Source organism: Paroedura picta, chromosome 2 (assembly GCF_049243985.1).
Source record: "Paroedura picta isolate Pp20150507F chromosome 2, Ppicta_v3.0, whole genome shotgun sequence".
Classification (NCBI taxonomy): domain Eukaryota; kingdom Metazoa; phylum Chordata; class Lepidosauria; order Squamata; family Gekkonidae; genus Paroedura; species Paroedura picta.
In genome coordinates, this window is record NC_135370.1 from 161,282,593 (window position 1) to 161,299,449 (window position 16,857).

A 16,857-nucleotide genomic window follows, 5' to 3' on the forward strand; every position below is an offset into this window, starting at 1 on the left:
TTTGTTGGTCTTAAAGGTGCCACTGGACTCTGATTTTATTGTGCTACTTCAGACCAACAGGGCTACTCATTTGAATCTATCCGTAGAAAAGTCCTTATTCTACAAAGGCACCAGAATTTCATAAACGATTTTCATGTAGAAATCCTTAGGTGATGGAAACAGGTGAGGATCTCACCCAGCATCAGCTAGTTGTGCAGGCTTTCCGTACTCTCTCAATCTAAATCTAAGTTTTGCAGCCATGACTGCCTGGGACTAGAAGTATTCAACATTGTTCTGCTGTTGCTTTGTACTTTCCATTTCAGGAGCAAGAAGAGGTTCTGCTTGACGGAACTGCAGATTGCGTCTTTGAAGAGCTGTGTTTAATGTGTCCAAACAAAAGCATCAGTAACTGTAGCATGAAGGAAAAAGCCAATTTCAATGAAGTCTGAGCATATTCAATTGCTGTCGCTCCAGGATCCCCTCTCTCCTCTGAAGATACATTCTCAAAGAACTGAATCAACTCTCTATGATTTGAAGCCGCTGACAGTAAGTGACGTCACGACAGACACAAGGCTTGCTTCTCTCTGTGCTAGGTCGCTCTAGAGCTTGGTCGCTCTCTCGCTTGAGCAGGCTAGCTTTTCATTAGTTTTACTAATATATAGTAAAAGAACTTCACAGTGCACGTCAACAGACGTAGACGTTTGCAGAAGCTTATAGTTATGTGCACATTCCATTATTAGCAGAAGATTGTAAAATGCTGTGTAGTAGCGATCCCCAACCTGTGGGCTGCGGACCACATGTGGTCCTTCGACTAATTGGAGGTGGGCCCTGAAGGACGCCTTCTCTCCCCCCCCCGGCCCTTTACTTCATCCCCCCCCCCAGCCCTTTACAACACACTTCATTGTTGTGGCGTGTCTATATCTTATTTTGAAGGGATGTTTAAACATTACCATAGCGATCAGAGAGCGTTAGGGCAGTGGTTGAGAGTAGAGAAGTAGACTACCCCCCCACACCGGGCCTCAGTAAAAGGCGTTGAGTGGTCCCTGGTGGGTGGTCCCCAGCGTTGAGTGGTCCCCGGTGATAAAAAGGTTGGGGACCACTGCTGTGTAGGATGGACCTTGAGCAGAATTTGAGATCAGCGCATTACAGAAATTGGTGGACGGGATGTTCTTACTGGTGGGGAAATTGCGGTGTGTGTATGTGTGTTACTGTGGCCAAATCTGGAAGGGCTTGAGCCACTCAGCTCCCCCCCCCTAAAGTTTACACCCCTGACTACATGGATAGGTTGCTGTCTGTTCTCCTGATATCTGATGTGTTGAGTTTGTTAACAGGGTCTTTTCAGCATTGAAACCAACATTCTGGGGTTTCTTCTTTGTTGACGTTTACCCTGCTTTTCTCACTTCACCTATTGTGTTTTCATGACTAACTTGTGAGCTAGGTCTGTATGACAGAGAAAGAGTCAGTGGGAGAGGGAGAGGGAGAGGGAGAGAGCAATTGGCTAAAGTTCATGAAGTAAGCTTCTTGGCTGAAAGGGAATTTTCCCCCATTTTCCGACTACCAGCCAAACATTCCAACCAATATACCTGTCAAATATTTTAGATGGGGACAAAGAATAGTTAGCCTAAGGCCACCTAATATGAGGTGATAGCTGACTAACTTGTGAAAGACCATGAAATTCAACTATGGGCTGTGAGATTTATTACCAATAGCGAGGCCAGCCATGACAGAAATAATGCTAGATGTAGTCTTTTGTTATGGGTATTGTACTTGGTTACAAGCTGAAGAAAAAAATTGTTGGGTGTCCCCTTTAAGAGTCTCTTCAACAGGTGTAGATTATCTTACTGTGTTACAACAAAGAAGTGATATAAGCAGAAATCAAGGTTTGTCACCTGATTGGAACACTATTAAGAAATATTTGAGGCTCTGTTGGTTGGCAGCAAGTGTCGTTTGAGAAGTTTTGATATGCAATAATGGTTGTATTATGATTGTGCAGTCCTCAAGATTGTTGCAGTCAACATCCTCAAGATGTTGTTTTTGCTTTAGGTTATAAATCCTTTAGGAACCTCAATTGTTGTGCATTTTAATATTACCTTTGGGCAACTGTTACCAGCAATGGTATTTGTATGAAGATTGGTGTTTGTTCTCATAGGCTGTTGTATTATTATTAGAATCTGAAGAAGAGTGTTGTAATTTGAAACAAGGACTACAATCTAGATAATTTATCAGAATTTGGAGAATTGGAAATATAGAAGTGAAACTGAACCTGCTTCAGCTTTTGAGCTTTCATCAAAAGCATCAGTTGTATAACAGTGTCTATATATACACACATGAAGCCGTTGACAGTAAGTTTGCCATTGCCTTCCTCTGCATAGCTGCCTTCCTTGTTGGTCTTCCCTCCAAGTACTAACTAAAGCCACTCCTGCTTAGCTTCTGGGATCTGATGAGATCAGGCAAGACTCAGCTATTTAACCTGGTTAGACATATTTAAAATGATATAGAGTACAATGCTTGAACATAATTTTATTACACGAACACTGGAGTTCAGCTGATGCATGCATAAGGGTAATCACCCTTAAAAGCTGTAGTTATCACCCTCCAAATGATGATATTCTAAGTTGGGTTCACAATTCTCCCTATTAACAATATGGTACCTGTTGAAGTATCAACAATAACTATCAGAAAAGGTCTGTTGAATTCGGCGGGAAGGGGTGGATCAGCACGGTATGAGTACGGACCTGGTAAAGCACCAGAAAATTCCAGTAAAGTATGCTCTTCTTGAAGAACCAACGTAACTTCATGAAAACCCTATAGCAAAAGAACAGTAATTTATTTTGAGGTGAGCTTGCATTTGCATTTTCAGATGAGATGTGAAACAGTCAAGAAGATTCAGGTGACTGACAGGAGATGGCCCATTTGGTCTTACAGCCAGGATGATAGAGGAACTACCAGGTCCATTCCACACAAGTTTAATGTAGCAGGAGTGTGGCAAATTGTAATAGCTACTAATATGCAGTTATGCACGATGTCGTACACAATCTGCTACACTCCTGACACAGTCCCGCTAAACGTGCTTCGTTGTAGCGCTTCCAGGGAAATCCCAAAAAGTGGATTCACCCTCTGGAAAGCGCTACACTCTTGCAAACAATCTGCAACAGTAGCAAAAAAGTTCTGTGCATTACCATTGTTGCGGTTTCAGCAAAGTCCCTCCCCCTGGCTCTCTCCTCTGAACTTCCAGCGAAGCGATCGCCATTTTTTTTTCTCGGAGCGAGTGGAGAGCAACAAACCGGCGAGCCTTCATTCACACAGCGAGGCTTTTCTGGCTGCAGTCCCTCCACAGAGCTGCTTTAAAGCTCACTTCAAGTCACCAAGCACAACACAGCCCCGTTTGCAAGTTCCCTTTATTTTCGGCTGAAAATCACACCCGTGCACGGGGGGGGGGGGGTTTCACTCAGGGGAGCATGGCAACGATGAATTGGCAGCTCACAGGCCAGCTGCCAGCTAGATGGGTCTCTACGTTAGGAGGAAGCAAGGAATCAAGGCATATTCGTTGCAACGTGTGTTTTTCTTTTTTTTAAAAAAACCTGTTCTTAAAGGCAAAGGGGCTTTTCCGGAGCATGGTAACAACCGCCCATTGGCTGCTCATTTGATTGACGACCAGGGGTGGGACAAAGCACGGCAAAAATCGCTTCCTTTCTAGCGATTTTTGCCGAGACCAGAAACCTGTGGGAAATGATTGAAACGCAACTGGATTCCACTACAAAGGCAGGTATGTGTTACGCCAAATTCCACTATTTAAAATACCGTTTTTTCTTTCCGAAAGCAATTTGCCACATTGAACCTTGTGCGGAATGGGCCCCAGTGTTTTCCTTGAAAATACCTAGTGATGGGTAAGATACCTTCAATTGGGCTTGCAATGTAGATTGTATTATAGGGTTTTCAGCCAGAATGCTTGGGGGAAAAGTGCTAAAACACCTCCTAAAAGGTGTCTATTACAGACCTGGAGGGACTCTACATTACAGAAATCCCCAAAAACCTCTAAAAATAGCATCTTATATATCAGCTCTGCACGTATGAGTGGTTTTGTGCCATGTTTGATTTTCGGTTCTGCATTGCAAACACTGGCCAGCGGGCCTTCAGCGTGTTAGGCTTCTGAAACTTGGCAAACACCTATTTTTCCACAGTCACAGTGCTGAAGACGCTTCTTTTTCTGCTCACAGTCCTTCGTCTACCAATGGGAGCTCTGCCTTTGTCAGCGATCACATTAACATGCCATTTGCCCTGCTGGCGACCGAGCCATATATAAGTTAGTAGAAATTACCCTGTGGTATTTATGGCAGTGGAACGCTCCTGACTACAAAGCTATACCTCTGATCAGTGAGGTGGAGCACAAGCCCCCAAAACAAAAATTCAAAGGGGGAGGCAAGCTAGGATTAAGAGAAGGCACAGAGCACAGTCACAATTTTAAAAGGTGGTGGTGTGTGGGGAGGGGAAGGCACCGGGCATAGCTGCAGAACAGAAAAACTCAAAATTTTAAGGGACAAAACCTGCTGCCTCCCTTGTGCTGGGTTAAGATAGCCCACTGAAATCTATGGGAGATGCAGTGGATCTGCAACAGTATTCACCAACTCTCATTTTTCTAGCCTAGGAACGTGGGGAGGGGGGGGGATTTGTTCTTGGGTTATTGACTAGCCAGAGGAAAGCACATCCAAATTTGAAGTGTTATATCAATAGAATGGAATTCCTTGAATGGAAGTATCCTGTACTAAACACTTTTAATATGTTACTTTCAAATCAGTATGGATGGTTTGGTTCAGATAAACCAAAAAGTACTTCAATCAATGCTGATTCAGGTACTTTTGGGGATCATCTGCGTGAATTCCCAACATTCAAATATTCCAAATCAAGGTGGCCAAATCACGATTTGGCTATTTGGCCATAATTTGGTCTGTTTAAATTCTTCCCCCCATTTTCTCAGGCAGTACCTGAGAAGGCAGAGGGAGAGTGCATGCTAAACAGCTGACAGTGATGGGCACACCCCCACTCCCTTTAAATCCCTCCTCAAGTTGTACGGCATTCCAGCCATTCCCTTTAAATTCTTGCCCCACCTTCACAAGGAAAACTTCCTGTAAAGATGGGGCAATCATTTAAGGGCAGAGAGATGCATCAAAGATTTGATAATAACTGCCGAGGAGTGATTTAAAGGGAGCAGCCCACCTGTTTGGCAGGTGCTCCCTTCCTCTCCTTCTCAGGCAGCAGAGAAGCTGTCTATGGGGGGGGGGGCACACATGTGCACAACCACCTGTAACCTTTTGGATTCAGAAGAAAGAATGGAAGTCCAGTAGCACCTTAAAGACTAGCAAAATTTGTGGCAGGATCTGAGCTTTTGCAAGTCTTCAGATGCCGCACTGTATCTGAAGGAGAGAACAGTGACTTCAAGCTTTGTTAGTCTTTAAGGTGTTTCTGGACTCTTATTCTTTTCCACATGTAGATATTACTCTTTATAAATGAAGCCGCAGACATCTCAGAGGCTGCAGATTATTGCACTGCAGAGAGAACAGGGTTGGAGCATGGCATTTTGAGGCCAGAGGAGGCCACAGTGACGTGATCCTGCCCTATTATTTCCACTGGAACTGGAGGGGCCCACTGCCTGGACTGGCTGCAGGGTGGTGGAGTGTATGTGCTGTAGATTGCTTACCACTTTAATAGGCACCACAGCAAGTCAGTTCACCACCACACTTCGAGCTTCTCCTACCTTTCCCACCTTGTATTAATCCTTATCCATTGTTGTTACTCTATATATTTATGAAACAGCCTAGGGGGTGGGACGTGTCCGGCTGTCCAAGTTGGAATAGGGCCAATCAGGGTGCAACTAGCTTTGCCCTGATTTGCCCTGCCCCTGCAGCTCTCGCCCTCCGTCCCTGGATTCTAGCATCTTTGCTCTCAGATGCCTCAATGCTTGGAGCCAGCAGCAGGTAAGGAGAGAGGCCCTGTGCAAAGAGTCGTGGTGGAGAGCCTTCTAACGAGGGCGTCCCAGCCTGCTGATTGCTCATTAAGGACTGCTAATGAGCTCTGTTGGCCCTGCTAACGAGTTGCCCAGCCCCACCCACTAGATCTGGCTGCTAGCTGCCACCCAAGGCCACCTTAAGCTGCCTAGCCAGGGGCCAGGGGAGCGGTCCCTTTCAAGGCCCGATCTTAGGAACGGGCTTTGATTATGTTTCATATTGTATGATATTCTTTGTTCAGTGTATCCTGGCACAGCTGGAAGTTGTGGTGTATGGGGACAGATCCATTTGGGAGGGTTGAGCTTGTGCATTGTACCCCCCCCCCCAAGATTGGGGGCTTCCTTAAGAGGTTGTGCAGATGCTAAGCGACAGCGTCATCCACAGTTTGGCTATCTGGCTTGTGTTTCCAGATGGCAGGGGCAGTCCTAGTAGAGGCTGATGCCTGCAGGACCACACCTCACTGGCTGCCTCCCAGGTTCCCAGAAAGCATCATGCCCATTTCTTGGCAAACAACACTTCTTTGTGTTGTGTCATCATTCCACCTCGGAGACTGTCCCCCATTTCATCAAATGTCAGTACCTGAAGAAATCTTTAAGAGGCACTTGATGAGGTGTTATACAATGGCTAGTGCCAACCCCATGCACCTGCACATACTTACCTGAGAGAGCCTCAGATTGTGTTTGCTTGTAATCTCGGGCAGATAAGCATTTGTCACACCTAGTTTCTGTAACAAGTCTTTGACATCATTGGATGCAGAAACGGAAAATTTTGGGATCGATAAGAATATTGCTCTGTTAAAAAACATAACAAAAAAAATAAAAGATATATGAAATGACAATTTTATTTAGACAACGTATAATTCATAAACTGAATTTTAAAGTTTTTTATTGTGGTGTTTCACTTCTCTGTATTGGTGTCAGGTTCATTATTCACTTGATGTTTGTGTTATTAGATTAACTTTTACAATTTCTAACTAAAACATTAGTATTTGTTGGTTCCTTTATTTATTGAGTAGATTACGCTACCTGTCTCCCTGGAGCTTGGGGCAGTGCACTTCATCCACCCCTTCCCTCATGTGTCTTCCATACATCACATTTGGATCTTGGACTTCACTGGAGACATCCAACAGCAACCCCCCCCCCATCCCCGACAGATTGGGGAACAGTCAAATAGGAACCTCAGCCTAAGAATCAGAGGCCATGCTATGCTGCCCCACCAAAGGGCAACAGCCTTTCATGCAATGACAGAGGCAAATGATTTGCTTGCAATCTCTGGCAGGCAGGCAGAGACCGGGAAGTCCGGATTGGGAAATGAAAGAATCAGAGAGGCTGAGGCATGTTACCAGTGATGGCAACACTAAGCTCTTTTGCATACTTTTTGCTGAACACAAGGAACTATTAGATATTTTGGAGGAAGATATCTCAGTTCTCTTCATATGACAGCGAATTCCTGATAAAATGAGCTGTGGGTCACAAGAGCTTATGTTGGAATAAATGTCATTTGTCTTTAAGGCACCACTTCTGTGTTATTTTGCTGCTCCTGGGACAGTGGTTTCTGATTTTCTTTGATATTGAACTGAACTGAAGAACGTACAGTCCTTTTAAGTTCTTCAAGCAAATTTTGCTATCAGTCAAATATTTTCATTGAAGGAAGAATCTGTGATTCTGTTTTTTGTTTATTGTTTATTAGCAATACTGTTGTTACTGTTATTAGCAATTACTGCCACACAGCATTTCTCTTTGTTTCCCACCTGGAGCCTGGCATCCCTCCACCTCCATGGGATCCAAAGCCAGAGAGCCCCCCCCCCCCTAAGTAGTTCTCTTCTCCAGGGGGACTGATCTCTGCAGCTTGGAAATAACCTGCAATTCCAGCAAATGCCCAGGTCCAAACTGGAGATTTGCATTCCACAACCTTTCTCGAGCACAGTGACACAGAGTTCCCTTCTCCAAAGCAGCCCTTTCATAACGAGGAGCCTGGAGATGAATTGTCCTTCCATGATTTACGCTATTAATTTAATTTAAATTAGATGCCTTTTCATTTTAAAAATAATGAATTCTATAGGAGCAATATTGGAAAAGAATCCAGAGAAATTTCTTACGTGTCATCAGAAGAAGCTTGCCATTTATCCAAATCTTCTTTTACCCAAGAACTCTCTACATCTTTGAGTTTCCCTTCATCTGGCAGGATGAACCATGCGACAGCATTATCAGTATAAGGTACTTGTACTACTTTGCAAGACAGGTCTTCATCATGGAAAAATCTATATCTGCTTATTTTTTCCATCATTTCTAATTTGACAGATTTGTTCCCATATGACAAAAAATCTCTTTCACGGGTTAATTGATAATGGAATGTGTATTTCCAGTCACCTTAGGAGAAAAATCAGATATAAGAGAACTTAAGTATTCCATCAGCAAAACATGTGAGTGTGAAGACATAAAGAGGAGAGAGTCCAATAAAATTGCAGCAGATTAATACATTCCTGCAAATAGGACCAATGCATGGAAATACCACATTTGTAACTTCATAGCAGAGGTGTGATTGAAATGGAGGGGGGGGGGAAGAGAGACAAGAACACGTTGGAATAATTAAAGGACAGAGCTGATTCTATGAACAAGGTGTATGAATGGAAGATGATTAAGTGAGAACTTAATAAAAGTTTAAAACATTATGCATGAGGTGGAATTAAATAACGTCAGTACAATCAATAATATGGGATCTTTCCCTTTAACCCTAGAAGCTCATAGATATATGAAACAGAAATTGCAAGGTAGGATCACACATACAGCAACAAATCATACGTACTATATTTGATAGTATTGCCTGGAGAACCTTCCCTTTTATTACAGACCCCCTTTTAAATAATTTTGTTACAGAATAGCCCTGCTACGTGTGTAATACTACACTTTTGAGTAATTAATTTTTTTCTAGGAATTTTCAGGACCCAAATCCTGATATTCTGGAAAGTCCTAGAAACCACCCAGAGATCTGAATACATCCAAAAAATTCCTAGCCTGGAGAAGCTGGGGGATAAAGAGATGTTTGTGAATGAGTGTTTTAGGGATCTGTAAAAACAGAACCATTCCTGAATTAACAGCTCTTCTGCTGGTGTTACAACCAAGACTGGAGTTTGGACGGCATCAGGCTGAGAAGGAGAGAAATGATCCCTAAGAATGGTATCCCTTCCTTCCATGACTGGGCACATCCTCTCCTACTAAAGATATCCTTCTAGGGTTGGAGAAAGTTGGGCTACAAGTAGGGATTGATTCAGTTATGAACATTCCAGAGTAGGAACAGATCTGCAACTCTGACCCCAAAAAGACCTAGAACAGTTTGCCTATTGATATTCCTGCCCAACAGGAGACAAAGGCTGGAAGTGACAAAACATGGAGAGGCCAGAACCAGTAACGTAGCTGTCAAGGTGGAGAGGGGGAGAGAGGACGAGATCTTCAGAAGAGAGGGCAGCAATGGCTGTTATGACAGGGCCAGGTTTAAATGGGCAAAGCATTTAGAAGGGCAGGACTAAGAGAAAATGCCACTCATGGAGACTTACAGTGACTAGTTTCATTTTGTTCCATAGACAATACCATAACCCAGCTGTGACTGTTGCCTGTGGCTTCAGAAAGGGTGACCAACTGTTGGTTGGAGGCCAGTTCCCATGGAGACCCTCCTTGGCCTCACCACTCATCAGTTACCAGGTGCCAAAATCACTGCCACCACCAGGTCTCTCTGGGCAGCCTTCCAGTTCTTTTTCTGCACACTTCCATGCCTTTCACCCATGTTGTTTCTCAACTCTCTGGGGTTCTTGATCTCCACTTCCCTGGCAGGCATGCCTCTTCAGGGTTTCTAGGGCTTGGCATTTCTCCTGTGACTGTCTGTCAAGAATTACTCATTCCTTCCCCTGCTGCCTTTCCCTTTCTGAGCTGCTTGGCTCCTTCCTCTAGCTGAAGGCTTGATTATCTTTATGGAAGGGGAAAAGTCTCACCCACCAGCACAGTTCCCTGGGACATCCCCTGGCTGCCTCTGCCTTGCTGCTTCTGCCGGGCAACTGGGTCTCCTAGCTAGGCAAAGCAACATTCAGTCTGAACCACCATGATGCCTTCCTCCGTCTCACCTCCTTCCTTCCCTAGCTTCTTGCTGCCTTTTGACCCTGCCACCACCTTCCTGCCAGCATCCCCGTGTTCCTAGCAGCCTGACCCTCTGGCTGGGCTAACAGGAGCACCCTCACCCTGCCTGGGTGGGCTACCAGGAGCTGGGCTACCAGGAGCACCCTCACCCTGCCTGAGCCATCTGGAGCAATCCAAGGGGTCACACCATCCTGAAGATGACAGATTTCAGACTAGAAGTCCCCTTCCCTTCACTGCCACTAATGCTTCATTTTAGCTGGCTGAATAATTAACACTGCCTTCGATACTTTTTGAAATTGTAGATCTTCAGTTTACCTTTGAAGGAGATATAATTTGCAAGGATCATGTATGTCTGTTCACTGAGGTCCTTGACTATGTTGACTGTTTTCCCAGAAGTTTTTCTAGTCAAATAATCATTGATCTGCTGTTTTGCTCTTGCGGAATCCAGGAAATCTGTAAGAAAGGTTTCAGCGTAATATAAGTTTGTGATATTTTGAAGAAATGTACGCCGAATTTCCAATGACTTTTCCAAGAACAAAGCATTCCCTATTTTCATATGCGTTCTCACTCTTGGAAGGTTAAGCGTGTGGATAAGATGGCAAAACCCTTCATGTATCTCATTCTCCTCAATCTCTGAAAGGTTAAAGGCGAGTCCGCTGTAAATCTGTCGTCGGGTTTCTGGTGATGCCCCAAGGGATAGAACGGCAAAGGCTACGGAGATGCTCAGGGGAGAGAACAGAATGTTTTTGTCATCTTGAGTGGAGGACAATTCTTTGAACAAACTGAATGCAAAATCAGCATTAGAATTGATTATCTTGGACATGACATCATCCCCAATTTTACATCCTTGGACCTCTTGTACTGTCGTGAACTGATAACAGAGGAACTGCAGACCAATCAGCAACAAGAAAAGGTAGGTCATGGTCTTCTTTGGGATTTGTAATCAATCTATGGAAAGAAAAAATATGTACAATATCATTTTTAAGCAGTAAAATATTATTGAAATTAGGTTAAAAAAATTTACACTTGTAATTATTGAAGTTGCAACCAAAGAAGAGTCTCAAAGCAGCTGACAATTGCCTTGCCTTCCTGTCCCCGCAATAGACACCCTCTGTGGTAGGTGAGGCTGAGAGAGCTTTGGGAGAAAGTGCTGTGTGAGAACAGCTCTAACAGGACTGTGACTGCCTGAAGGTCACCCAGCTGACTGCAGAGGGAGTCGTGGGTAAACAGGTTGGTAAAATGCAGTATGGATTCTAATTCTGTCAGGTGGATCGATAATTGGTTGACAGATCATACCCAAAGGGTTCCTGTTAATGGTTCAGCATCCTCTTGGAGAAGAGTGACAAATGGTGTGCCCCAAGGATCTGTCCTGGGGCCGGTGTTCTTCAACATTTATAAATGATTTGGATAAGGGATTATTGGGGGTACCTCTTAAATTTGCAGACGATATTAAACTGGGAGGTGTAGCAAATACAACAGAAGACAGAAACAGAATAAAGGATGATCTTCATAGGCTAGAGAAGTGGGCTAAACAGAATAAAATGAATTTCAATAGGGACAAATGTAAAGTTCTACATTTAAGCAGGAAAAAAACAGACAGCAAGAGAGCATGGGGGAGACTTGTCTTGGCAGGACTTTGTATGAAAAGGATCTAGGAGTCTTAGTAGACCTGTAGGGAAGAGATTTTAGACAGACACACAGATATCTGGAGGGAAAAGCAAGTTCTGCCAAGCTCCGTTGAGCTCTGCTGAACAATCCTGCCCCCCCCCCCAATCCCAGGATCTTTATTAATCTTCTTCACATAACTTCACATTTTTTAAATAAATTTTATTATAATTAATAAATAACAGGCAATCAACAGAAACGCCCCACCAAAAACAAAATTCACCACAGCACAGCTCTGTAGCTTCATAAACCTTTTGAAACCTGTAAACAATGTCCATTTCATCTATTACATTTCAACTGTTCATCACATTTCAACTGTTTATTTCAACTGTTAGACATGTTGTATTCTTCAATTCAAAGAATGTTCTAAAGAACACGAGCTTCTAGCATGTGAAGCATATCTATTTTGTCCTTTGTTCTTTACTTGCTTTGCAGTTACAGCTTACTCAGCAGTTCATTTTAGCAACACACAGCAGGCTTCTGACTCAAGACCATACACTGAACATGAGACAGCAGTGTGACTCAGTGGCTAAAAAGGCAAATGGGATTTTGGGCTGTATCAAGTGGAGTATCATGTCCAGATCATGGGAAGTGATGGTACCACTTTACTCTGCTCTGGTTCGGCCTCACTGTGTTCAGTTTTGGGGACCACAGTTGAAGAGGGATGTAGACAAACTGGTTCGTGTCCAGAGGAGGGCAACCAAGATGGTGAGGGGTTTGGAGACCAAGTTGTATGTCGAAAGGTTGGGGGAGCTTGGTCTGTTTATCCTGGAGAGGAGACGAGCAAGAGGGGATCTGATAGCCATCTTCAAGTATATAAAAGGCTGTTATAGAGAGGATGGAGCAGAGTTGTTCTCTCTTGCCCCGGAGAGATGGACCAGAACCAATGGGATGAAATTAATTCAAAAGAAATTCCATCTAAACATCCAGAAAAAGTTCCTGACAGTCAGAGCGGTTTCTCAGTGGAACAGGCTTTCTCGGGAGGTGGTGGGTTCTCCATCTTTGGAAGTTTTTAAGCAGAGGCTGGATAGCCATCTGACAGAGAGGTTCAAGGGGATGGCAGGTTACAGTGGATGAGCGATAGGGTTCTGAGCGTCCTGCACAGTGCATGGGGTTGAACTAGATGACCCAAGAGGTCCTTTCCAATTCTATGATTCTATGATTGCATAATTCTAAACCCATATCTCCAGATTGGAGGATGCCACTCTGAACCACTACAGAACACTGGCTCACCGAAATCTGATTGAGAATAAAGCAACTTTGTGAGAGGTCATATTTCAAAAAAGGAATCACCATTCTAAAATTGTCTTCCTAGCCATGAAGTTATTCCATAATTGGCTCATTCATGTTGGAGAAGCCAGACTCTTAGCCTACAGGCAGGCATGTGGTCTCTTCTTCTCCAAAAGCTTCCTTGCTCTTGACAAGTGAGGCTGCCTTGCACTTCCGTTAAGATCATCGTTATGCCACCAACGTCTGTTGGTGTCCAGGTTCTCTGCTACTGGAGAGTTGAAGTCGTTCTCCTTGTTATTTTCACACCATGGAAGAGAAACACTACCCCATCCAGACAACTTATGGTGCCATGGTGGTACCAGGACCTCCTATTCAGCATATCACCATTTTCGGTAAATCTTCTGAGCCCCCACTTTGGTAGACTGCTGGAAGGAGGATAAATTCCCATGCAAATGCAATCACTGAGATTCTTCATTTTAAATTGCCCACTTTGCAGAATAAAAGAGGAATGCCAGACTGTTACACTCAAACCAAACATAAAATTTCATTTGATTAGGTCTTGCTGACCTTAAGCCACTATGGCAGAGGTAGATCAGCAGAACAATGATAGAGAAAAATTTCATACTTACAACAAAATCCCCTGGAGCTTCTACTGGTATTTAACTGAACTGGGTGTCCCCTTGCTTTGTGATTTATAAGCCAGGTCCGTACAATGTCTGCTGACAATTATTAACCATTAAGCACAACAAATACAGATTACTTAAAAGGGGAAAGAGCAAAACCTGATGCAATGATCCTGCATTGTAATTTTGTGCTTGGTTTTAGTTCTCAGTATAAAATACCATTTGAATTGTCACAAGATGGGATCGTTCCCAAACTACCCCCTGAATCTGAATCAGGGAGTCTACTCAGGAATTTCTTCTCATGACTGAGGCATGTGTTGTTGTCTCTGGCTAGATGCATTACTTTTCTCCACCACCGAAGTTAACTGCTTGCTGGTTCTATTTCTGCTGATGTGTGACCATTAATCTGCCTGCCTGTGTCCTCCATTTCCATGGGCTGGACAGTTTCCAATCTACTCACTGAATCTGAATCAGGGAGTCTTCTCCGAACCTTTTTCTCATGGATGAGTCATATTTCTTTCAACAGAGTTTCTGCTAAGATGAAGACTCTGTACGCAGTACTTTCCTTCATGAGAAAAGTAAATGCAAATGGACTGTGCTAATAAAAGCTTATATATTAGATGGGCATAAATCTATCCCTTGGGGCATCTGCTGTATCCAGACTAATGTTTTCATTGCTATAAGAAATTGTGTTCACGGAGTCTAATTTTCCTGCCTCCCAACATCCATATTCTGTTGCTTCTCACTCTCCAAGGGCTACCATTTCAGCAACCTTATTCCATTTTTGTCATACCCTTTCTCCAAGGAACTTGGGTAAGGGGCTCCCAAAGACCATTCCCTCTAGAAGTCTATGGGGAATAAAGTTCAAACCAAAGTAATGATTGACTTTGAAGAGGTGCACGAAAACAGCAAAATGACCAGTATTTCAAGTGACCTCAAAGTGAGGATGTATGAGGAGGATCCAAGGTGAGCAACAGCAGTGGGATCCTATTAGAGGTCAAAATCAGGTGGCACTGATGCATCTGACCAGAGAGCAATGACTTATTGGGTTACCTGGAGGTATGATAGAACTGCATCAAAAACTTGATGGCTCTGCTAGTACTGGGCAGGGAGAAAAATAAGGAAGGTTAATATATTTTGTCATACCCTTTCTCCAAGCAACTTGGGTAAGGGGCTCCCAAAGACCATTCCCTATCGAAGTTTATGGGGAATAAAGTTTATTTATTATTATATTTATATACCGCCAAAGAATCCGACTCTCCATTATATCCAATGGAGTGGATAGGGGCACCCTCTTTGTGCCCTGCACAAAGACACTGGGGTGATATTGAGGGGTCTCTACTTGTTAGCTGCCTCTCTGTGTGAGGACATGTCTGACTGCTAACAGAGGAGGCATCAGCAGGTGTCCATCAGATGTTCTCTGTAAATGTTCCAAAATGTTTTATGTAAACCGCCCAGAGCCGTAGGGAAGGGCGGTATAAAAATATAAATGAATGAATGAATGAATGAATGAATGAATGAATGAATGAATGAATGAATGAATATTTCAGCGTTGGTTAATTCCTGCTTGCTCAAGGGATAATGGGTAAGGGTAAGTGAGGCTGGGGTGATGATGGGATTATGCTAAATGAATCAATAGGTCAGGAGCAACCCATTGATCTCAGTCAGGTATCTTTCTAGGGCTAGCAGGGGTAGTAGCCACCCCACCAGCCAGCTGTTTCTAACTCAAGTTATGAAACTGCTTTGCCAAGCTGATGCCTGGCTGACAACCTTTTTAAGTTCATGTTGGCTGCAGCAGTGCCCTGCACAAAGACACTGGGGTGATATTGAAGGGTCTCTACTTGTTAACTGCCTCTCTGACTGCTAACAGAGGAGACATCAGAGGTGTCCATCAGATGGACAAGAATGGACTTCCAACAGCCACATCCACCTTGTAATTATGCAATAGGATGTTTTTGAAGCTTCATTGTGAGTCTTCCTCCACACTCACTCTAGCTGTCTCAGTAATCTCTTCCTCTCCTAATATACCAAGGAGCCTGTTTGAGGTGCGGGCGGAGAAGGCACTGGGAAAGATCTTGTCAGTGGCAGCAGACAGGTGGGACTGCCCGTCCTCAGGTCCTACAGAGCATTGAGGAATCCAGCCAGACCCATGAGTCTCTGCAGGCAGAGGAGGTACTACCAAAGCCTGGCCTGCAGGGCATAGTGGTCTGACCATGGGACAACATTAAACACCATAAGATCCACTTCTACCCTGATGCCAAAGATCATCTTGAGGGTATGGCCAGCCTTGTGGTGGGACCAGTAACAAACTGCGAGAATCTCAGTGTCACCATGGCTGACACCATGTCCAACAACAGGTCCAATGTCCTATTGTTAACCACTTTGCTTGAGTCTTGAACATGGTGGGCCCTGTCTTCCTTGATTGAGTCAATCCATCTCACGTTGGGTCCTTCTCTTTTCCTGCTGCTCTCAGCCTTTTCTAGCATAAGTGTCTTTTCCAGTGACATTTGTCTTCTCATCATGTGACCAAAGTAGGATAGCCTCATTTAGTCATTTTAGCTTCTAGGGAGAGTTCAGGCTCAATTTGGACACCAAACTACAGGGTTGGCAAATTTAGCAAGCAAGGTTAGGCCTCAAGGAATATTATATTTGAGTATCGTAAGATGTAGGATTGGTGAGTGAAGCAAGATGGGCAGACCTCTAGCATTGGTTAAGTGACTGAGGCTAGGAAATTGTCTACTCATTTTCTGCTGAGAAATCCGTGAGCACAGCTTTCAGTATTCATTCATGGAAAGAACATTGAGAAAAGGTGCTCATTTCTGATCCAATGGCTTGGCATTCATACAGATACGACTGATGATATTCTCTATTTAGAAATGCCATCCTGCCACATTGTCATTTTGGGGATATTTTAGTTACCTTGTTGTATCTTCTTCAAAGACCCTACCTGTTGAATCTTTTATCCTTGAGAACTTCATAGAAGTCAATAAGTATTGAGAGTCTATGTCCCACTATATGTCCATATGATGCTGTCATTTTTTAGAAAGAAGTTTTGAAAAAGGCTTTTGGATTTACCCCATGACCCATGAACCCATAGGCAAAATATAGGCAAAACATTTGAGATATTTAAGTGAGTTAGTGTGTCAACTCATTAAGAGAGCCAGTTTGGTGTAGTGGTTAGGAGTGAGGACTTCTAATCTGGCATGCCAGGTTCGATTCTGCGCTCCCCCA

General features: G+C 43.7%; 1 protein-coding gene across 1 annotated transcript; it reads right to left on the reverse strand.

Moving 5' to 3' along the window:
• Positions 1–2,484: 2,484 nt before the first annotated feature.
• On the reverse strand, positions 2,485–13,734 carry LOC143830701 (alpha-1-antichymotrypsin-like). Its single transcript, XM_077323570.1, has 5 exons — positions 13,633–13,734; positions 10,424–11,056; positions 8,080–8,350; positions 6,640–6,772; positions 2,485–2,784 (listed from the first exon to the last, which is right to left on the reverse strand). The coding sequence occupies exons 2-5, from the start codon at positions 11,028–11,030 to the stop codon at positions 2,590–2,592; spliced, it is 1,206 nt and encodes a 401-aa protein (XP_077179685.1). The 5' UTR covers positions 11,031–11,056; positions 13,633–13,734; the 3' UTR covers positions 2,485–2,589.
• Between the last annotated feature and the right edge of the window lie 3,123 nt (positions 13,735–16,857).